This window comes from Chaetodon auriga, chromosome 12 (assembly GCF_051107435.1).
Source record: "Chaetodon auriga isolate fChaAug3 chromosome 12, fChaAug3.hap1, whole genome shotgun sequence".
In the NCBI taxonomy this organism is placed as follows: domain Eukaryota; kingdom Metazoa; phylum Chordata; class Actinopteri; order Chaetodontiformes; family Chaetodontidae; genus Chaetodon; species Chaetodon auriga.
The window spans coordinates 569,952-594,744 of NC_135085.1; the positions used below are offsets into that span (position 1 = coordinate 569,952).

At 44.1% G+C, this 24,793-nt stretch overlaps 1 protein-coding gene across 3 annotated transcripts in view; it reads right to left on the bottom strand.

The window, feature by feature from the left end:
- The window catches only part of xkr4 (XK related 4), a 77,141-nt gene that overhangs the window by 25,394 nt on the left and 26,954 nt on the right, over nucleotides 1–24,793 (bottom strand). For 2 of the 3 annotated variants that reach the window (XM_076745928.1, XM_076745927.1), the window contains exon 2: nucleotides 1,867–2,066. In XM_076745928.1, coding sequence (XP_076602043.1) covers nucleotides 1,867–2,066 — 200 coding nt within the window. Of the gene's footprint in view, nucleotides 1–1,866; nucleotides 2,067–18,821; nucleotides 18,922–24,793 lie in introns of all 3 variants that reach the window. The other variant, XR_013077901.1, reaches the window with a different exon arrangement.

The window sequence follows — 24,793 nt, forward strand, 5'->3', positions numbered from 1 at the left end:
CCCCATCGAGCTCTATCTCACCTGGAATCGCCTGGGAGCTCTGTTCGGGTCCTTTTCCTGGACCTCAGCAGTGCTTTCAACACCATCAGGCCAGCCATCCTGAGAAACAAGCTGGAACTTTCGGGGGTGGGCCAACACCTCACATGCTGGATAGTGGACTACCTTTCCAACCGCCCACAGTATGTGAGGACACGGGACTGTGTGTCAGGGACTGTCCTCTGCAGTGTGGGGGCCCCCCACCGTTCCTCTTCACCCTCTATACGGCTGACTTTTCCCACGTCACCCACCTGCCACCTGCAGAAGTTCTCTGATGACTCTGCCATTGTCGGCCTCATCACAGATGGGGGCGACAAGCCATACAGAGGACTCATCCAGGATTTTGTGGACTGGTGCCAGCAGAACCACCTCCTGATTAATGTGGGTAAAACCAAGGAGCTGGTTGTGGACTTCCGTCGGCGCCCGTACTCTTCACCATCACCAGTGAACATCCAGGGAATGGACACTGAGATGGTGACATCTTATAAGTACCTGGGTGTTCATCTGAACAACAAATTGGACTGGACTCATAACACCACTGCACTTTACAAAAAAGGACAGAGCAGACTCTATCTGCTCAGGAGGCTGAGGTCTTCTGGGGTGCGTGGGGCACTCCTGAAGACCTTCTATGACTCTGTTGTGGCCTCTGCCATTTTCTATGGTATAGTCTGCCGGGGGAGCAGCATCACAACAGCTGACAGGAAGAGGCTGGACAAACTCATCAGGAAGGCCAGCTCTGTCCTGGGATGCCCTCTGGAACTGGTGGAGGAGGTGGGGGAGAGGAGGATGACAGCCAAGCTGTCCTCCATGACAGTCATTGACTCCCACCCCCTCTAACACACACTCACTGCACTGAGGAGCTCCATCCAAAGGGTGTGAAAGAACGGTATCGCAGGTCATTCCTCCCTGCAGCTGTCAGAGTATACAATAAAAACTGCTCCAAGTAATCAGTGCAATAATCTGTACAAGAAGCTGTGCAATAAAACATGTACATAACAGTCTGTAAATACTATTTACAATTTTTTACAATTTCTTAGGATGACGTTTCTTTTTATTTTTTATTTAAAATTCTCACTCTTTTGTATATATACTGATGTTGTTTTTAATTTGCATGCACTTCTTATATTACTCTATCTGCTTTATTGATGCTGCTGTAATTTGGAATTTCCCCTCGCAGGACTAATAAAGGAATATTGAATTGAATTGAATATATTGAATTTAGCACTGTGTTTATACTGTCTTTTCTCAATTCTAGGTCCACCTAGTGCAATTTCTAAGTTGTATATTCCTCTCAACTGTGCAATTGTACTATTTATTATCCTTATTGGCATCTGTATTTGTATAAACTGTATATATTATGCACGTACATAGACCTAGTATTTTTCAAGTGAAATAGTATTTTCTCAGGTGCAATAGTATTTCTCAAGTGCAATACATGTCATGTCAGTAGTTAGTTTTCTCACAAGACTACATGGCAGTAGGATTCTTTGGCATTTACTATTTTTTTAATAATCTGTACAAATGTACATATACATAGTTGTTTTTTCTATTCTGTATCTTGTGTACTTTATATTTTATTTATATATTCCAATGTGCCTGCTTTTTGTAACTTGCTGGCTGTAACGACTAACTTTCTCCAGTGTGGGATCAGTAAAGTCCTATCTTATCTTAAATAAATACTGTTTCTGAGAACCACTTTCTCTTTTAAGCCACGGTTAGCATTTAGATGCGTTAAGTCAATGGATTCCAAGTATAGAAAGACAAACAAATGTCTGTGTTTGTGTGTGTGTGTGTGACAGAGAGAGAGAGAGAGAGAGAAAGAAAGAGTACCTTGGACAGCCTGGAGCTTGTGTGTCTGTATAATGATGCACAACTGCAGCACCAGCTGCGGAGCACTCTCCAGAAAGGTGGCAAGCAGATGCAACATGCTCACATCTGCAAACTCATAGACCATCCTCCAGTAGTAACGCCAGCGCTCTGTCTCAGTACTCTGACGACTCCGAATGCCCAGGTAGATGGTATGGAAATACCTGAAGGGAACAGAGAAAAAATATCAGGTCTAAACACAGTGCTAAATTCAATATATTCAATTCAACCAGGACAAAACATAACATGTAACATCAACAATTCTGTCGAGAAAAGCAATGGTAACATCCAATAACATCCAAGAGTCAGATTGCACTGATTATACAATTTTAGAAAATAAGGGGCTCTGATCATCACATTCATCAAATCTGATAAATTTAGTGTAGAGATACACTTGGAGTTGTGAGCAAATGTTGTCCAAATAGTATAAAACAGTCAGGCTGTACAAAGAAAGATATTCATTGTGATGTGGCTATCTGTCCCTTCAGGAACACTGCCCAATTTGAAGGTGAAATTCCTCGATTTGGTCATAGGGTTCAATTGCACCCAAAATTCCTCCAAGCAATCACTGGAACAATTTCATGCCAGGTCAGGGGTCCTTTCGTCCAAAACAAAATAATTTTCTATAGACAGGGACTTTCAGCCTATACAACAGGCACTTGGTACTGTGCAATTACTGTAAGCGAAACAAAGCGAAAAAAACAGCAATAAGAAATGGCTATGGATGGTTATCACGGCAGGTGCAAAAAGCATGATATGTAATGAATATGTAAATTAAATAGTCTTATGTTTCTGTACTATTAATAGTATATACTATATAGAATATTACAAGGCAGACAACAGACGTATCAGCAATGTAAACATTGTGGTATCTGCAGCACATAGACCCACAAACGTTGCAGCAAAAAGAGAGGGTCTGCACTGTTTTTGCATGCCTTGAAATAGGTAGGCTGGTATAATTCTTACCGTGGAGTCATCCTTATCTTTGTTGGATTGCTTTACCCTTTTTGTGATGTTCAAAGTCTGCTAATAGGGGAGATTATATCTGTGTCTTTTTCCCCAAGCTCGGGTCCTGGGAGTTTGAGGGTTCTGCACAGTATCTTAGCTATTCCTAGGACTGCACTCTTCTGGACAGAGACCTCAGATGATGTTCCTGGAATCTGATGCCACTCTCCCAGTTTGTAGGTCATTGCCCCGAACGTGGCCATTACCGCTACTACCACTGTTGCCTTTACTCCCCACGCTCGCTCCTCTTTCAGCCCTTGGTATTTTTCGATCTTCTGTTCCTTCCTTTTGATGTTGCTCTCACTCAGGATCCCTACATCTATCCCTTATGCCTTCTTCTGTTGTTTGTCGATCAACCAGATGTTTGGTTGGTTAGCCACCACCATCTTGTCAGTCTGGATCTGGAGGTCCCACAGAATATTGGCTCGGTTCCATGTTCGCCTTTCCTGCCAGCATCTTACACCCTGCTACTATGTGCTGAACTTTCTCAGGAGCACCTCTGCACAGCCTGCATCTGGGGTCCTGTCTGGTGTGGTAGACCCCTGCCTGTTGTACTAGGGGCCTGTTCTTGTGAAGCCATGATTAGTGCTTCTGTGCTGTTTTTCTCCCTTGGTCCGCTTGGCATACAGTCTCAGGGTGCTGGACTTGGGATGAAACCCTCGATGCATTGTGAGGTGCTTCCTTGTCTTGATATCAGTGGCTTCTATCTCCTCTGGCCAGCTGATCATACCAGCGGGGTATCAGATGACTGGCAATTTCCTGTACTGATGTTTGGCTTTCCTGATACCATGGGACAGGTTGGCATTCTGGGCCTTCAGCTTGTGGACCTCACTTGCCAGTCATGGCTTCTGGTTATCCTGGGTGGTGATGGTTTTAGTTTGTGTCCCATCATCATTAGTGTGTAAGTGTAAGCAGCTGCCTGCTTCAACATGTCCCAGTCTGTGGTGTCCAAAGGCCCCCTCTGCACACACACATACCTGAAACGGTTTAGTGACCTTTACCTGTGGTGAAAAGGATGCTCTTTTTAGCATAACAGTGATATGGTCAGAGAGGCTGAGGTCGGAGAGGAGTGATACCCTGTATGCTCCCTTGTCTCACACTATACTGAGTCTCTTACCTGCTGCCATTTTCTTTCATCTGTTCACGTGCTCAGTCAGTACTTTTCCACTGTCACTCCCCTGCCAGCCATGCCCACTCATCTGATCACACGCCTGAGATTCATTCCCAATCAGTCCAGTATTTCAGTTGCTCTCCCACACTCACTCAGTGCCAGATTGTTCTTTGCATCATGTAAGACTCTCTAGCATTCTTTATCAGACTGATCTCTTGTTACTGGACCTGCGTGCCTTTGCGTTTTGCCCTGCACTTTCTGGATCTCTGTCTGACTTGTCATAGTCTGTACTTTTTCATGTATTTTTGTGTTTAATTTGTTTTGGTTAATGGCTGTCTCTCTCACCTGGCGGTGCTGCTGGTCTCCAACACACCTGAGGCAGATCTCCACTGATTGCGCTGACTCTTAAGCAGCATGGCAGCGTTGCCACTAATTTACTGATTCTACGGAATCATAACAGTACAATCTGGCCAATATGGACCAAGCAGATGCCCAGCCTGGGGACAGGGATCCTGCCGTGCACAACGCATTGCGGAAGCAGGATGAGTGGCTAAGCCACCATGATCACGTACTGCGCTCCCTGCACTGCAGCAGTTAGCCCATCAGGTGCACCAGCTCTCCACACAAGTGGCTGGGCTCACTGTTGCACCGGTGGCCTCGGGAGCAGAAGCTCCGGGGCCGGCTCCTGCCTCAGCCGCTCCGGCGGACGCGGACCCCACTCGTGAAATTCCCATCTCCAATCCCAAGCCCTTTTCAGGGGATTTAAATAGGTGTAGAGGGTTTTTGTTACAATGCCGGCTCATTTTCGCCCAGCGCCGTTACGCCGTTAGGGCATTTCGAGTATCTTGTGATGCCTTTCGGGCTCACGAACGCCCCGCTGTATTTCAGGCCTTAGTTAACAACGTATTGAGGTACTGTCTCGACCGATTTGTGTTCGTTTACCAAGATGACATTTTAATTTTCTCCCACAGTTTAGATGAACATGTCCAACATGTATTACTTGTACTGCAGAAACTGTTAGAAAACAGACTGTTTGTCAAGGCGGAGAAGTGCGCCTTCCATCAGTCATCCGTTTCGTTTCTGGGTTTCATTGTCAAGAGTGGTCAGATCAGAGCAGACTCCAAGCAACCGCAAGCAGCTGCAGCACTTTTTAGGATTTGCTAACTTCTACCACCGCTTTATTAAAGATTTTAGATGCGTGGTGGCACCACTAGCCCGTCTCACCTCCACCAAGCTTAGGTTCGCCTGGACAGAGGAGGCGGAGCTGGCGTTCAACCAGCTAAAGACTTTGTTCACAGCCACCCCTGTTCTTGCCCAGCCTGACCCGTCCAAGCAGTTTATTGTGGAGGTGGATGCCTTGGACACGGGAGTCGGGGCCGTGCTCTCCCAATGGGCGGCTCCTGACCAGCTTCTTCACCCCTGTGCCTACTTCTCCCGTTAAGCCCTGCTGAGAGGAACTACGATGTGGGGAACCAGGAGTTGCTGGCTGTCAAGCTGGCGCTGGAGGAGTGGCGTCACTGGTTGGAGGGGGCCGAACAACCCGTCGTGGTATGGACGGACCACAAAAACCTGGCGTACATCCAGACGGCCAAAAGACTGAACTCACGCCAGGCCAGGATGGGCCATGTTCTTCGGCTGATTCAACTTGACCCTAACTATCGGCCCAGTTCACGCAATGTTAAGCCCAACGCTTTGACGCAGAGGAGGAACCAGAGACCATCCTGCCCACTGACCGAGTGGTGGCGACGGTTTCGTGGGATGTGGAGGCAACTGTTTATAACGTTCTTCAGGCCAAGCCGGACCCCAGCGGTGGGCCTTCCCATGCTCTCTTCGTTCCCGCTGGGGTACGCTCCCAGGTCCTGCAGTGGGGACACTCTTCCAAGCTAACCTGCCATCCCAGTTCACCCCGAACCTTATCCTTCCTCAAAAGAAGATTCTGGTGGCCAGCCATGGAGACGGATGTCCGCGAGTTTGTGGCGGTGCGTGGGCTGTGCGCCTAGGGCAAGGTGTCGCATCGGCCCCCCTCCAGTCTCCTCCAGCCCCTCCCAGTTCCCCACCGACTGTGGTCGCACATTGCTGTGGACTTTGTCACAGGGCTGCCATGGTCTAAAGGTAATGACACCATTCTTACCATAGTGGACCAGTTTTCCAAATCGGTCCATTTTGTTGCCTTAGCTGGGTTACCGTCGGCTAAAGAAACGGTTGGCCATTTAATACAACACGTTTTCCGCATTCATGGAATCCCTGCTGAGATTGTGTCAGACAGAGGCCCACAATTTGTCTCTCAGGTGTAGAAGGGGTTTTGTGCTGCTCTCGGGGCCACCTCCAGTCTCTCCTCAGGTCATCATCCGCAGACTAACGGGCAGACGGAGCATGCCAACCAGGATCTGGAAGCTGCGTTGCGGTGTGTGGCGGCCCAAAATCCCTCTGACTGGGCAGAACTTCTTCCGTGGGTCGAATATGTGGATAACTCCTTGATATCCTCGGCGACTCATCTCTCCCCCTTCGAGGCTTCGCTGGGATTCCAGCCCCCGCTGTTCTCCGAACAGGAAAGAGAGACTGCGGTGCCATCGGTACAGGAGCACATGCGACGCTGCCGCAAGGTGTGGAGAGACACTCGGACGGCCCTGCAGCGCACCGCAGATGCCATCAGCAGGTTTTGTTTTCTTCTAAGGACATCCCTCGCCGGGTTCAGTCCCATAAGTTAGCTCCCTGGTACATTGGTCCCTTCCCCTGTGATCGGGTCATTTGGGGGGGGTACTGTCATAGTCTGTACTTTTTCATGTATTTTTTGTGTTTAATTTGTTTTGGTTAATGGCTGTCTCTCTCTCTCCTCACCTGCAGTGGAGGTGTGGCCTGGCAGTGCTGCTGGTCTCCGACACACCTGAGGCAGATCTCCACTGATTGCGCTGACTCTTAAGCAGCGTGGCAGCGTTGCCACACTGGCAGATTGTCAAAGCACTTTTGCCTAGACTCTCCAGCCATTTTTCTCTACTTGTCATTGTGCCATAGCCTGTTTGCTTGTCTTCACCTTGTTAGTCTAGTCCTGGTTTAGTCATTTTGGTTCGCATTCTCATTAGTCTTGTGCTATCGCTCGCCACGGTGTAGTGATTCCTTTGTCGTATTAGGCTGATTTTGTGTTCATCCGTTATTCTTAGATTAGATAGAGTAGTCAGAGGTTGAGTTCCATCGTTTCTTTTGTTATATCTTAGCTTAGGCGTTTTCTCCTACCCACTCGCCACGGTGTAGTGATCTTTTGTTTTATTGGGCTGATTTTGTGTTCTTGTTCTTGGGTTTATAATAAACCGTTTTCTTTGTTTCCGGCTGTTCGTCCGCTTCACTGGTCCAGCTAATTTACTGATTCTACGGAATCATAACATGACTGTGTTGAATGTTTGGTTTGCCAAACAATTCACAAGTCTCTCAATAGTTCCAAACGGAACATTGATAACCTGAGGTTGAAGTCAGTGAAAGCAACTTCTGTGTACTGGTGGTACTGCAATTGGGTCCTAAATAGGGATGTCGGATATTGGCTTTTTTGCTGATATCCGATATGCCGATATTGTCCAACTCTCAATTTCCCATTCCGACATCAACCGATACCGATACCGATATACGTGGGCTATTTTTCCTCAAAACTAATTTTAGTTATCATTACATATCTCATGTTGTGGAATTAACACATCATGCCTGATTTTATTGTGATGCCCCACTGGATGCATTCTCAAATGCAACAAGGCTTTCCAAATGTAAACATTGTGCAAAATACGAACAAACTACTTCAACATAAGTTATGGAAAAAGTGTCATATTTATCTATTAATTTTTTTGATTGTTTCAAACAACAGTTTGGATCACACTCTCCCTGAGATAATCTTGACAATGCCCCCCACAAACAGGACAAATTTGACTTCTTCACAAATTGTACCTGTACAACTAAGTGCAGCATGTAAAGCCAACTAAAATAACATGCATAGTGTAGGACAGGCTACTCTTTTTTTCAGTGCCACCTGTCCCTGTTGCTTCTTCTCATTACTTTGCTGCACAAATGCTGCGTATCTCTCTGAATGATTCATCCTGAGGCGGGAGATTAAATTGGAATTATAAAACGGAAAGGTGAAATCCGGCAATCTCATTGGCTGCTAACTGTGATATAATGAGTGTATACCACAGCTACTATTCTAAAAAGCCTTATCACAGCATATCACTCCACTTCAGGGAAGCAACAATGTTTCCATGACAACAACCGTTACAGTACGCAGCAAAAAGTAGCTGGTTTTGATGTCTATTTTTTAAAGGCGTTAACAACATTCAAACATGCTCACGGTCAGTCACAGGATCAGCACCTTGACAGCGACTATGACACTTAAGGCTCTATAGGGTGAACTGTCACTGTCTGATTGAACAGCCTCATGGAAATGATATTTTACAATTCTTCACATTATTTACTGAAATTCGTTAAGGCAAGTAATTTGGTGCTTTTAAAGTCATGATATTCAGATGCCGCTGCTGCGTCTCCAGGTGCCTGCCGCGATGTCACATATGGGCGGCTTAATAAAGTCAGTGATCACTCAAGGCTAAAACTATTAAAAAAAACTCTCATTCATTGAGGTTTTGGGTGGATTCTTCCAGACCACTCACTCATAGTTAACTACGGGGGGGCCTCACATGTTTACGCTACGGGCTGATTGTCAGAGAAGCAACAATGTATCCATGACAACAAACTGTTACAGTAGGTAGCAAAAATTTGCTGCGGTGTTTTGAATTCACATGTTCAAGGTTAACTTTCACCTCCAGATAGGGTTAACAATGGTAGAGTTGATTGAGCAGTGACTTTCTCCCGAAAAAAAGGCGAGGAATAGATGACATGCAGAGCTAACGAACGGAGAGGTGGGACTATTTTTTTCCACATCGGGGCTATTTTATTAGATAATATGTATTTCTGTTTAATTAAAAACTACATGAAAATTATTGTGTACTCCTCTTTCATATTGCCATTATTGGTAACCGTTTTATAAAAGCAATACATCATGACAGGCCGTGATATGCGCTCATTATACCACAGCTAAGGGGCATTCTTCGGCCCGACACGTAGCGTATTGAAGGAAGAAGTCTTGGTTCCGCCTCGCATAACCAACGCTTTGCAGTCATTGCAAATCGGAAGTTTAATATCCGAAGGAGACACTTGGAAATAATTCCAAACCACAGACATAACATTAGTCAGGCACAGAGCGGGCAAGCTTGTTACTGCAGCCACCGACGACTGTTTACGTGCTTCACGACGCAGTTTGATGAGGTCATCATTTGTGTGCCGGTAAATGTCTCCGGGCAAAATCCAGGCATTATTTTTATCGGTTTTCATTATAGACAAAAAAACAGATAACGATATAAACATATATTACGTTTTTATGCCAATATCGGGCCGATAATATAGGTGGGCCGATATTATCACAGCTAAGATCCTTTGATCTGGCTGTGGTTGGGTGAAGACAGAGCTTTTCTCTGCTGTACCTGTAACCACATCGGTGGGCCGATATTATCGGACATCCCTTGTCCTAAACTTACCTGTTACACTTCATGGGTTGTGTAAACCAGGTCTAGAGTATTATTTCCGTAGTTGGAAAATCAACATGCTAGTGTCTTTTTGGAAGCACAGTCTTAAGGTCTCTATGTTGAAATCCCCAGCTAAAATGAGAAAGGTAGTCTATTGTTCAGTCCACCAGTGGTGAACAGTGTTCGTGGACCACAACAGCATCTCAACTCCAAGCATTGCTGATGTAAACACATACTCCACCACCATCGCAAGTTTTTTCCTCCCTTATCCAAGGGTTTGTCTGCTGGGTGACATATTAGCCATTAAATTTAACGGCGGAGTCTGATATGTTCTCATTAAGCCATTTTTCAGTGAATACAAAAACACAGCATTCCCTCTAGTAATGCTGGGTAGACCTCAAGAGGGAGTGTACATTTGCCAGGGGAATGCTTAGGATAGCCGACCCGTTTGGACTTGCACCTAGCCTAGCCCAGATTCCACCCCACTTAGATAGTAGAGATAGTAGAATCAGCCAAAATTTGCATACATGTTTTAAAGCTTCATCTTTCAACCCTCATGCTAATGTATTATCATTCATTATCCATGCTCTCCTCCATCCATAATATGCATTAAACCATTATAAATCTGTATCTTATCGGTGTGGTCTTTGTTCATGAAATTAAATTTTATTTTCTAAGTTCAGGAACAAAGACCACGCCCTGAACACATCCCAGTTCTGGACAGATAATTTAAGATCACCTGATTCAATGATTTCCCTTTCAACTCTGTGCCCCCCCCCCCCCCCCACCCCCAAACCCCATATTGTTTCCTCTCTCCCTTGTCTCTCTTGAATAGAGGGCCCACTGAGGCTTTTACTGAAAATCTGAGAACACCTGAAAAGGCGGTCCCCGTCCTTTAACCTCAACTTCCCCAGTTCCATCCCGTCTCCATGCTGGCAGGTCACGTTGGTCCATTGTCACGCTCCATCCATCCATCCACAGCCTGGATCTCTCCCTTCATCCTCTCATCCCTCACCCTTTTTCCCTACTCCGTCATCCCCCTACCCTCATCCCTCACTCCTTGATCACTTGCACCTCATCCCCTCATCCCTTCGTCTCTCACCCCTGGGTGACTGTGGTGATAGTAAGGTGAAGGTAAACATGACCCTGTCCCTGCTTTTTTGAGACATGTTGCTGGCATCAAATTCTGAGGATATCATTTTTAATAACAATTACATTTCATATTTTTAACATTTAATGTGTTGTCTTCGTGATATTTTCAATTAAATATGGGGTTACAATGTCTTGCAAATCACCACATTCTGTCTCTATTTACATTTTACACAGTGTTCCAACTTTTTTGGAAACAAGGTTGTACAGTACTTACAGCGTTATCTGCCATGACAAGTTTGTGGGCTAGCACGTCCTGTTATTCAGATAATGTGCATTTTATGAAGCAGTTGCTGTAATTCTATCCTGGATTCCAGATGGTTTCAGATCTGATTTTTGTGTTTGCAAAAAACATATACACTGAAACAGGAAGGAATCCGGTTCCAGACTGCACTCGCCAAAATGAGAATACACTGGGATGACGGCGTGAAAACATATGAAGGCGCCAGAGAGGCAGCGCGGGACATGAGAGTGAGGGGCTATGAGATGGAGGACCCTGACGAGGAGAGAGACACGCCGGTGGTGAGAGGGAGCAGCGGCGCTTTGGCTCTGGAGCGAGAGATGAACTGACACCGAGGAGCAGCGGGGGCAGCAGGGTGGCAGTGAGCGGGTGGCAGGAGAGAGCGACTATAGGCAGCACGGCGAATAAAGGAGAGATTACAAGAGTTCAAAAGAATATAAGACTTTCAGAATAAGAGGTAAAACTGTGGACTAATTGAAATCCAGGTATAATGTTAAATTAAGATAATAGCGGAGGAAAAACTGAGCAAAAGGGGAAAATAGAAAGGGCTGTTCTCCTCCTTTTTAAACCACAGTGGGCCCAACTTTAACATTTCAAACCTCTTAGAATAGCCTAAGGCAACAGTGGCTGAGACAAGGGGCGGACAGGTTAATTAGGTTGTCCAAGCTGAGTATGTCTAGACCAAATAGGCAATATAGCATTAGGTCTAGGGAGAGGCCCCCTAACCAGAGGACTTCCTCTCCACCCAGCAGGGGCCAACAGGGGCGCTGGGACACATGGAAAACCGCCCTGGAGTTTGAAATCCTCCTTGATTTTGGGTTTTGTTTATGTTTTTGTGTTATATGTACATAGTTATCTAGTTCATACCTGTTGGGGAGTAAACCTGAAAGCACAAAAGGAACGTAAAAATGACTGACAACATTAAGTTAATATCGCTGAATGTAAACGGCTTGAGTATGCCTGCAAAAAAATTAAGAAAAGAAAGGGCACAAATTATATTACTGCAAGAGACTCATTTATCCCAGTTAGAGCATGAAAAACTCAGGAAGTTTGGCTATAAGAACCTATATTATAGCACATATAAAGGTGGCTGTAAAAGAGGTGTAGTAATACTGCTGGCGAACTCAATCCAGCTTGATTGTAAGAAGGAACTTCTTAAGACGACAAAGAAGGAAGGTTTGTTATAATAAAGGGGAAGATAGCAAATGAATCAATAATATTGATCAATATATATGCACCCCCTGAAAGTGATAAGCACTTCTTTGGGTACCTATTTGATGTCATAGCTGAAGAATCAGAGGGAATTACAATTTGTGGAGGTGATATAAATGTAGCATTCTGCCACAGAAGTGATTCGAGTCTTAAAAGAAACAGAAAACAATCATCAAGGTTTGTCAATATATCACTGGAAGAGATGGGTCTGATCGATGTGTGGAGAAATCTACATCTACTGGAAAGAGAATATATACACTATTCAGCTGCTCATAAAATACATTCAAGGATAGACTACTTTTTTATGAGTGTGGGAGAATTTCGTCTTGTAGAAGAGTGTAGTATTGGGGGGGCAGTTGTGTCAGACCATTCCCCACTTTATTTAAAAATTCGCCTACATAATAGAAAACGGCAGTGTGGAGGCTAAATACGAGCCTATTGAACAATGATCAGAGAAAGGAAAGGATTAAAACAGAAATCAACACATACATTGAGGAAAATGACAATGGCGAAGTGGACCCAACAATACTTTGGGATGCCATGAAGGTGGTTATTAGGGGAGAATTAATAGCAGAAACAGCACTATTAACAAAGACTAGATTAGAAACATACAGAAGAAGAAAAACACTAAAAAAGTATTAGAAAGAAACTTTCAGAATACGAAAGACCAAAATATATACAAAGAAATTAAGGCTTTAAAGACAAAAATAAATGACATTTTACTGGATGAAGTAGAAAAAAGAAATACATTTCTGAAACAGAGCTATTATGAAATAGGCCCAAGAGCTACTAAATTACTGGAAAGAAAACAGCAAGCAATTAATAGTATTCACAAAATAAAAGACCCCCACACACAGGAGCTGTTAAGATCACCAGAAGATATAGAGAAGGTTTTCTTTGGAATATAGATAAGGTTGCTGCCTGTCGCCGACTCTATTCGCTTTCTTTATTGAACCATTAGCCCAAGCAGTCCGATAGAATGCCGAAATTAAAGGAGTAACTATAAATGGTATGGAACACAAGATAGGGCTTTTTGCTGATGATGTCATAGCCTACCTCAGACAGCCAGAGGACTCTATCCCTGCACTGGTGAAACTATTTGAAACATATGGGCATCTCTCAGGATACAAGATAAATATATCAAACACACAGGTTCTAGCATTACACTATACTCCATCAAGGTTGATACAAGAATCATTCAATTTCGATTGGAATAAAAAAAAAAACAATCATATATTTGTGAGTCTACATTACTACAAGTTTAACTAAACTACATAAGGCGAATTATAATAATATAAATTGTGATATCCAAAAGGACATAGAAAGATGATCTACTTTACCATTAGATTTCAGATCACGAATTGAGGTAGTCACAATGAATATACTGCCTAGGCTTTTATATCTGTTCCAATTTTTACCTATAGAAGATTAAGATTCACTTTATTTATCACTGCGCACACATGCTACGAGGGGGGGGGGACTGCACACACGCCATGCATTAGTGATAATTTTCTCCGCATTTGACCCATCCTGGAAAGTCCTTCCTCCACGGCAGACCAGGAACGTTGGGCTGCCAGCCAACAGTGGCGCCTGGGGACCCAGTTCCATTTGTCACCATTGGTCAATCTTCTTGCATGTTAGTGGGGGTTTTTAATGGAGGATACCGTGAACATGGGGAGAACATCCAAACTCAACACAGAAAGCCCCCCCCCCTTTTTTTCTCGAGCAGGCACCAAAGGCATGGTGGAGGACACACCCTTGGCACCCACAGTGGGAATCAAACCCAGGACCTTCTAGCTGTGAGGCGACAGTGTTGCCACTGTTCCACCGTGCCACCTCAGAAATCCCCCAAACTCAATTTGTGAACTGGGATAGAATAATATCAAGGTTTACCTGGGGAGGAAAAAGCCCCAGAGAAAGGTATGAAACTCTCCAGCTACCAATAGACGGGGGGGATATATAGTATGCTAGTCCAAGCTGGATTACGTGGCTAAGTGGATACCCAATTCAGAGTATCATTGGAGATAAAGAAATGTACAAGAAAATACAGGAAAAAATTACCTCATACACTTAGGAGTTATGGTTCTGAGTAGTCCAAAAACACAAGATAAAGGATATAAACCAATTAAAATGGGTGCATTCGATAACGATTTCAAACCAAATGAATATGACAGGGGATTCAAATCATGGGCAACTAAGGGAATTACAGCACGGTGCACTTTAGAGGAGAAAGGGGAGCTGGAGAGTTTCCAAAGTATGAAGGATAAGTATGATTTGGGGAAACATGATTTTCACAGATATTTACAACTAAGGGACTATTATAAGAAGAAAATCAGAAGTGATCCCTCCATGGAAGTGTGGGGTGTAACTCAACTTCTAATCAAATCATACTCAGGAATTTCATTTAGAATTATATCGGCATTATACAAAGCATTGATAGCAAATAAAAATACAACAAATTATATAAAAGAAAAATGGGAAACAGACCTCGGCATAGACATTACGGATCAACAATGGCAAGAGATGTGGAAAACACATCAAACATCCACCAGCTCACAGACATGGAGGGAGTTCTCTTGGAAAAATCTGATACAATTCTTTATCACGCCTAAAATCAAGAACAAAATATTCAAATACCAAGTACAGGTGTTGGAGAGAATTTGGTGAATTAGAAGCAGACCATGGTCTTTTTTTTTGGAAATGTAATAAAATAGCAAGGTTTTGGGGAATAGTAAACAATGTCCTGCAGAAGATACTGGGTTATAATATCCCCATGAACTGTATGACTCTATACATGTGTAACCTTGATGAAGGATGTATACATATTGGAGATAGATATTTGGTAAAAATATTATTGATAGCGAGTAAGAAAGCTAGAACTAGAAACTGGTGTAAGGTAGACCCATCCAACCAGGATCAATGGATGGCAATTGTGGAAGAAATCTGCATAATGGAGTAGATGTCATTCAAAAGAAGAGGGCTTCTTGTCTCTACCATGTGTCTCTACGACGTTCTCCCCTGAAAGTTGGCGGCAAAGACATCATCTTCTTGGCTGACTACAGCAACTACATGGTCACCCGCCGGCGCGAGTTTGGTTTACTCTCCCTTGCAACTGTCATTGTTATTTCCATCATAACTACTCTATAGTTTGCTAGTTTTAATACGAATGGGCTCAACAGTCCAATCAAAGAAGGTGAGAAGGTAGCGTATCTGGTGGGTGGAGAGACACTGGGGAGAGGACTAGGGGATGGTGGCTGGTGGGTGGGAGAATGCAAATGTGCAGGCTTGTTACGAAACAGTACTCGATCGGCTCGTTTGGAAGGGTGCTTTCACAAATCCGTATCTCACTCAAAAAAGCATGGACGGTCTTATTTCACACTTTGTATGCGTGTGGCAGCACCAGAGACACAAAATAACACCCCAAATCCTGGAAAAAGGGTTTTTTCATAATATGGGACCTTTAAAGTCCTTCTTCTGCCAGTCTGAATAAACTTATCACAGACCTGAGCCTTACTGATACATTTCATGCTATTCTACCCTTCAGTGACACAATACAGTTTCTATTCACATAGACATAGGACTTATTCACGTATTGATTATATATTCACTTCTGCCTCACTGATATCAGAAATTCACAGCACAGTAATTTTACCCACCCCTCTTTCTGACCACAGTATTATGTTATCCAAAATTACCCTGAGAGACACACCTAAGAAAGCTGCCCCGTGGCGTTTCAATGTTTCATTGTTAAGCAACAAAAAATTTTGTGAGTTCAGGGTTGAGCTATGTGAATTTGTATCATTGTGGGCTCTGTTGATGATCCTGGCATGTTCTGGGGTGCTTTGAAAGGCTTTAAGAATAAATAATCTCCTTACATGTCTACAAGTCCATTAGGCAGGCTGCATGACAGCAAGCCACATGTTAGCTTCTCTGTAAGAAGAGGGCTTTTTGTCTCTACCATGTGCAGGAGGGCTGACGGTAGACTGACTGCTTTTATGAGATGTGATTTCAAAGGATTCGAGGCTCAAACTATAGCCAGACTCAAACATAACACAATAGCTTCGAAGTAACAACAATATAATTGCAATCCATTACTCAGTGAATCATTTCATTAACTTGTTTGATTGCATTGCTAAGTGCTGGCTGAGCTTACAATGAGTTACTTAATTAGTTAATTACTTAATTAGTGGGCTCAACAGTTAAAAGTAATGCTTAATAACTGGTTAATGATCATGTTCCCTGAATCAAGACACAAAAGTCATCTGCCTCATTCAAATTCAAATATCTTTAATTGTCATTGCACAGGTATAACAAAATTGAGACAGTTATGAATCTGCATACCCCGGTACCCCCTTACTTACAAAGCCATAAATGGTCAGGCACCATTTTATCTTAAGGAGCTCATCGTACCTTATTACCTCACTAGAACACTGCATTCCAAGAATGCAGGCTTACTTAAGTCTCCGAAAGCAGAATGCAAGCCAGAGCCTTTAGCTATCAAGCTACTCTCCTGTGGAACCAGCTTCCAGTCTATGCCTGGGAGGAATGTCTCCACATTTAAAAGCAGGCTTAAAACTTTTCTTTTTGATAAAGCTTAGTCAGGGCTGGCTCAGGGCCTTGGATCAGCCCTTAGTTATGCTGCCACAGGAGGACCTCCAAACAAAAAGACACACCAGGCTCCTCTGTTCATCTCTCCCTCTCCGCTTTGCACACTTTCATACCCCACTAAGGCATGTTACTAACTTAGCTTCTTATCCACTGCAACTGCTACTGCCATTACTCATACTTCCATTTTTTATTACATCCATAGTACTGTATTATGTACATATACTATCTGTTCCCAATCCGTACATATATCACATCAATAATTCTATCATATTTGTAAATACTATGCTACATATACTACATATAGTTTAGAGCCTACTATTAGAACTGTCACTGTTTCTGTGATTGCATTTCTGTCTCTCTCTCTCTCTCTGTCTCTCTATCTTTCCCTCTCCAACCCAACCGGTCGAGGCAGATGGCCGCCCTCCCAGAGCCTGGTTCTGCCTGAGGTCTCTGCCTGTTTAAAGGGTTTTTCCTTGCCACTGTCACCAAGTGCTTGCTTATGAGGAAACTGTTGTATCTCTGTAGATAATGAGTACGGTCTGTAGCAGCTCTATATGGAAAGTGTCCTGAGACAACTTCTTAGACGTAGACTTTTACTTTATTTATCCCATTTTTTCTGTTGCAGCAGCAGTCTAAACATACAGACAAACCCAAAATACATACAACAAAGAAGAATAAGGATGAGAGCAATTCTTAAAATATCACTAAGTATACCCAAATATCTAGTTATATAATATGTATAATAATATATAGTACATATTATATAATAATATAATAAAAATACAATATAAATAAGTATATAAACAAGTATTTACAGCATTTGCTAAGAGAGAAAGTGAGCCAGCGCTATAAACTATGTACCAGAAAAAATATATATGCAAGTTGCAGATGACAAATAAATGTAAACAATAGACAGTATGTCCAATATCGCAGTAGTGCAGATAATATGTAACACTGAAATATTGGGGTTTGTGAGGTTAGTGGATTAACTGTTTAAGTTACTATTGTACAGTGTGATGGCTCATGGCAAGAATTATTTCCTGAAGTGGTCCTTGTGACAGCGGAGCTGGAGCAGTCTATTGGAGAAGAAGCTTCGCTGTCTGTCCACGAGGTGGTGAAGAAGATGTTCAGGGTTATCCATGATGGATAACAGTCTTTCTAATGTCCTCCTCTCCATCAACTCCTCAAAGGTGTCTAATTTGCAGGCAATAATGGGGCTGGCCTTCCTGATCAATGTGTTCAGTCTGGTGGTGTCGCCGGCTCCAATGCTGCTCCCCCAGCACACTGCAAGAAACTTAGATTCTTAGAAGATCTCCAACATCTTGCTGCACAAGTTGAATGATCTGAGCCTCCTCTGGAAATAGAGTTTGCTCATCCCCTTCTTGTAGACAGCGTTGGTGTTAGTTTTCCAGTTCAGTCTGTTGTTGAGGTGCACCGCGAGGTATTTGTAATCCGCCACCACTGTGGACATGTGACCTGAAGACAAGATGCCTAGCTCTGTCGCTTTCGCCCCTGCTTCCCCAATTCATCTAATTAAACAGTCAGTTAAAACTTTTTCCACACTTTAAAAACAAGCTTTTAAAAATGCAGAAAAAAAACACAACTTTGGTCCTCCAAGCCAACCGACACCAATTTGTGTGAAATTCCAACCGACCCGAACAGTGGTATGGAGCATAAAGTAGCTAGTACAATCAAGTTAGCTATGTCCAAGCAGCAGCAATTCATGGAAGTTCTCTGAATTGAACGACACACTCGACAAGCTGCGCTACGACATCTCCACCTGTACAAAGGATGCGCTCTGACACGACAAGTCTTTCCAAGCGTATGGACAGCACAGGGAAGACCAACAATGACAACAGGTGTAAGATAACAGAGCTGGAAACCAAACTTATTGATTTGGAGGATCATTGCTGCCGCAATAACATCCGAATCCGAGGGTTACCTGAGGGTGCGGACGGGTCCAACGCTCGCCAATCCTGCAATCCTGCCCAAGTGGTTCCCTTCTTTAAGTGACCAGAATATTGAACTTATGCGAGCTCACCGCATTGGTTCCCAAAGTGGCATCCTCCTCATCAAGGACGTTCATCTGTGACATCCTTCGGTTTTCCGACCGGATTCTCCAGGCCACCCGACGTTCTCCCCTGAAAGTTGGCGGCAAAGACATCATCTTCTTGGCTGACTACAGCAACTACATGGTTACCCACTGTCGCGAGTTTGGTTTACTCTCCCTTGCAACTGCCTACTGCTTGCCTACAAATACAAATGGGCTCAACAGTCCAATCAAATGCACTGCTTGTTTAGACCTTCTACACAGACATCAAATTGATGTAGCATTTATACAGGAATCTCATTTGAGAAGCAATGATGTTTCTCACTTTAGTAACAGAAACTGTTATGTGGCTGTCTCTAGCTCTTTTACATCTAAAACCAGAGGCTCATTAGTGGTGTTAAGTAGTTCTTTGTCACTAACCATCTTGGAAAGCCATGGGGCTGGGGATAATCGTGATTCCTATATCAAAACAATTGTTGCTGGTAGAAAGGTGGCATTTGTATAAATTTATGCACCCAATGATTTTGACCCTGACTTTTTTGCATACTTAACAGACCGTTAACCCTGCCCTTGATCACTCAAGCTGTTCGAGTAAGCACTCTTAAACCCCTTCTTCTGCCAGTCTGAATAAACTTATCACAGACCTGAGCCTTACTGATACATTTTGTGCTATTAACCCTTCAGTGACACAACACAGTTTCTATTCGCATGTTTCATTGTTAAGCAACACAAAATTTTGTGAGTTCAGGGTTGAGCTATGTGAATTCATGTCATTAAATGTGGGTTCTGTTGATGACCCTTGCATGTTCTGGGGTGCTTCAAAAGGCTTTATAAGGAACACTGCAATATCTTTCTCATCCCATCAGAGTAGGGTCAGATTGGCTAAAATAAATGATCTGGAGGCAAAGTTGACTGAATTGGAGCAATAACAACAAGTTACATTTAGTGACAGTCTAAAACTAACCATTAATGTAGTACGTTCTGAGCTGAACTTGCTGTTGAGGCAGAGAGCAGAATTTTTAATGTTAAGGACAAGGAGGAATTACTATTTCAATGGTCCAAGACCCAGCCATCTCCTTGCTTTAAGGTTAGGACAAAATGAAAAATTCTCAAACATCACATCAATTAGTTCTGCAGGTGGTCTTCTAACAAGCCCTGAAGATATTAATGCAGAATTTAGAAAGTTTTTCTCTAGCCTTTATTCCTCAGAAGCAACTGTGGACACTGGAAAGAGTCAGGACTTCATGAGAATCCTAAATCTCCCATCCTTATCACAGGAGGAAGTAGATCATTTGGGGTCCCCTATTATGTTAAACGAACTCAAGGTGGCCATCTTTGGTACGAAGAGAGCTAAATCTCCAGGGTGGAATGGTATTCCACCCGAGTTCCTCTCAACTTTCTGGGAGGAACTTGGTCAGTACATGTTAGATATGATTTTAGCATCTGTGGAAAAGGATTCCTTTCTGGGGGATGTCAACATGGCACTCCTTGCTGTCTTACCTAAACCAAATAAAGACCCCACTTTGTGCAGTAACCATAGGCCTGTAAGCATTCTATGTGCCAAAGTAAAGGCGTATGCCAAAAGAAAAGGATATATTACACATATAACCAAGCTTGTGCACTATGACCAAACTGGTTTTATTAAGTCCCGTCTGGCAGGAGACAACATTCGCAGGCTACTTCATGTAATCCACTTTTTGAAGGATATTAGAATACCCTGTGCTGTGTTGTCACTCGATGCAGAAAAAGCCTTTGATTGGCTCGAATGGCAATACCTATGGGAGGTCCTTAATTTAGCTTTGGCCAGGGCTTTATCAAGTTGGTGAATGTACTTTACAAGAACCCATCAGCCATGGTGACAGCCAACAACATTTTATCTACCCCAATCTCTATTTCTAGAGGTTACCGTCAGGGCTGTCCACTCTCCCCTCTTTTATTTTCTCTTTCTCTTTCTTTCTTTTCCTCATATTGAACCCATCACTTTTTGCAACACCCACCACTCTTTGTCCTTATTTGAGGATGACATACTACTGTATGTCAATAATGCCCCCTAGTCAATCCCTCACATTTTGGACGTTTTTGCCCAATTCAGCTCTTTCTCTGGATATATAATCAATTGGTCCAAGTCCCAACTAATGCCCCTTAACTCAGCCTTAAACCGATCTGCACTTCCTCCTCACATCCCTCTTGTTAAATTTTTCAAATATCTGGGTATTGATATCCATCCTTCTTTACATTTTCAGTTTACAGTTTTACAGTTTCCATTAAGAACTTTCAAAACATCCTGAAACGAGCTGAGAAGGATTTGGACAGATGGATGAAATTGTTTGTAATGTTTGTATGTGTTTTTGTATGCTATTTATTTTCTTTTTTACATTAATAAAACAGCTGATGAAAAAAAAAAAAAAATCCTCCACCACTGTGACATTCTCCCCCAGAATACGCAATGGTTGTGTGGTCGTCCTGTTGCTTCTGAAATCAATCACCATCTCCTTGTTCTTGGCCACGTTAAGCAGGTGATTTCTACCAGACCATTCCACAAAATCCTCCTTACATCCTCATACACCCTACTACTGTTGAGTCGTCCGAGAACTTCTGGAGGTGGCACAATGAGGAATTGTACTGGAAGTCTGAGGTGTACAAGGTGCAAAGAAAAGGAGACAAAAGAGTCCCATGTGGCGCTCCTGTACTAATTTCCATGGTCTCAGACAAAACATTGCCCAGTCGAGAAAACTGTGGTCTGTCACTCACAGCTTCTCACCCAGGAGCAGTGGCTGGATGGTATTAAGTGCACTGGAGAAATCAAAGAAAGTGATCCTCACGGTGCTGCCACTACAATCCAGGTGGGACTGAGCACGCTGCAGCAGGTGTATGATAGCGTTGTCCTCACCCAGATGGGGTTGGTAGGCGAACTGTACAGGGTCCAGTGATGACCAGCCAGGGCCAGCCTCTCCAGCACCTTCATCATGAGTGATGTAAGGGCAACAGTAGTTGTTGGGGCCAGATGGAGACTTCTTCTTCAGAACAGGAACCATGCAAGACATCTTCCACTGCACCGGGACCCCCAGGATCATGGAACTAATGCTGTCAGGGCTAGTAGCCTTGCCCAGGTGCAGCATCTCCAGCTGTCTTCTTGTCCTCTTCAACTGCGCATGTGTCGGCGTTGTGTCGGTGTTGTGTCTCTCCGCCAAACACCTCTGTCAAGACTGACTTTTTATGAAATTTTAAGCAACTTTTTCCATGGCATACTTTTTAGATTTTGTTTCTTTTTAACTACTCCTCCTAATCAGAGAAACAACTTTAGTAATCAGATGCCTTGATCTCAAGCAAACTAAACTAGCTGAGCACAGCTCAGTCAGCCATGGCTCCACTTACCTCGCCATCCAGCTGTCAAAGCTATTTCGCTCTCAGCAAGAAAATCGCTGAGCTGGAGCAGAGGATTTCCACTCTCTACAAAATCCAGGAAGCTGAGAGACACCTGGACACTATCCTCTTCAGCCCTGCACAAGTCTCTGCCACCAGTAAAGAGCTTGAGGCCACGGCTCCCTACTTGGCTGCTGTTTACACTCCTTTGGCTACTGACTCCATACAGCGTACTACTACGGCCCTGGCCGCGGGTTCCACTCCACCCACTGCTGCTTCTGCTCTGGCTGCTACTACCGCTGCCATGATACTCGGCTCTATGCTGGCAGCTGCTACCGGACCGGCCGCTGGTTCTGCTCCATTCGCCTTTCCTGAGGACCCCTGGTTCCAGCTCGGGGCTAAACCCAAGGTCCCAGTCAGCTCCACTCCTTTACACCCGGACACCTGGGTGGTTGACGGCGATCGCAAAAGGAGGGAGAGGCTGTCACTTCATACTCCCACAACCTGTGACATCCAGCTACATAATCACTATGACATCCTGAACTCACACAAATTTCCACCACTGGCTAGGAACCGGGGGCCTTCTTCTTCACCTCCCAGGATTTTAAATGACTTCAGTGGATCTCCACCGCTCCCGCCTGTCCCGGTGATTGCACTTGGGCGAACAACTCGCCCCACACCTCGCCGAGCACAGCAGAATTTCACCCCGGCTCCGCGGGGCTCTTCTTCTGTCTGTCTTTCACCATTTGATCCTGTAACGAGTATACAGTCGCATCCTCCGCCACTGGCGGCCAGTGGCACTCAGGTTCCTGGACGCGCCACCTTGAAACCTCAATGGTCCTCATCCCGGTCCATGACATCTTCTGCCCGACGTCAGATCCTGAACGATGCTGTGCTCCGGCGCTCTGGTGGTCTTCCTCATCCGGAGCCAGCGGGGAATCCCTCTCCCAGGCTCGAAAAAGCATCCTCCACACCGCATCCATCTGTCCGGACGCACAGCGCAGACCACGGATCATCCAGCCACGGGACCTCACAACCTCCACCACCTCATCCTGTCTTCCCTCCAACTACTTCAGTAGTGGGCGATTCAATAACTTGGGGAATTCACTTCTTCAACGCAGCCACCCAGGAGCCACAGTCCCGGTTATTGTAGAGAAACTTTGCGGTCTGCTGCGGTCACTCCCGTCCTCCATAAGCCGTGTCTTAGTACACGTGGGCTGTGTTGACACCGCTCAGAAGCCATCTGAGCTGATCAAAAGGGATTTTAACAACCTTTTTAGCTTTTTAAACAACTGTGGAAAGTCTGTTTTTATCAGCAGTCCTCTTCCCACACTGTCCCATCATGGAGCATGGCGCTTCAGCAAGCTCTTCCACCTGAACACCTGGCTACAGTCCGCCTGCAGAGCTTTTAACGTTGGTTTTATTGACAATTTTAACCTGTTTTGGAACCGTCCCTCCTTTTACAGGGCCGACGGAGTTCACCCCAACAGGCTTGGCAGCCGAATGCTAACGGCTAATATTCACCACGCCATCCAGTATGCTCCACGAGATTCACTGTTTACCTGTCACACCCCCTCCCCAGATTCTTCTTCTCCATCCACACCAGCTATTCATAGTACTATTACACTCACTAGCCCCCTCTACAGTCCACAGTTGTCACTACCACCTTAAGCGGACATCTTTCCCATACAATCCATTACAGGCAGACAGTTTCCCCGGACTCACAGACAGAGCGCTTTTAACAGAGACAATCTCGTACACCCAGACATTTTATCTCCCTGTGGTCATGAGCGCACGTTCAGCACGAACATTAACCTGGCTGTGCTGAACGTGCGCTCTCTTTTAAACAAATCTTTTATCATAAACGACCTGATTTTAGACGACAAGTTAGATGGGTTACTTTTAACAGAGACATGGCTTGGCATAGAGGCACCAGTTGTTCTCACTGAGGCTTGCCCACCAAATTTTAACTTTTTATCCTCCACCAGGGGAGGCGGGACTGCATCAATTTTTAATAATATTTTAATGTCAAAGGAAGTTTATTTTAAAAGTTACTCATCTTTTGAGTATCACGCCTTTGTTTTTAGCGGTCCTCCTGTTCTCTGCATCACTGTTTATAGACCACCCCATCATTCCACTGCTTTTATCAGTGAATTTTCAGAGCTTGATGAAATTAAAAAATCAAAAAGACTATGCAGGATGGCGGAGAGAAGGTGGAGAAAAAACAAACTCATAGTCCACTATGAAATATTCTGTGAACAACTCAAATCGTACAATAAAACAGTCAAACAGGCAAGAATATCTCATTTCTCAAAGCTCATCTCAGATAACAAAAACAATCCAAAATTACTTTTCTCCACCTTCGATCTTTTAACTAACACCAATTTTAAAAAATCCCCAGAGACACCAACGGACATCCCCTGCGAGGACTTTGCAGACCACTTCAGAAGTAAAATCGACGACATCAGATCCAGTCTTGTATCACATCAGAACGTAACTTTTAACACACCTGGACAGTCGATTTTATCCGAGGAAACACTGGAGACTTTTACCCTGGTCAATGCGAGGACACTTGGTCAAGTTTTCTCCCAGGTAAACCC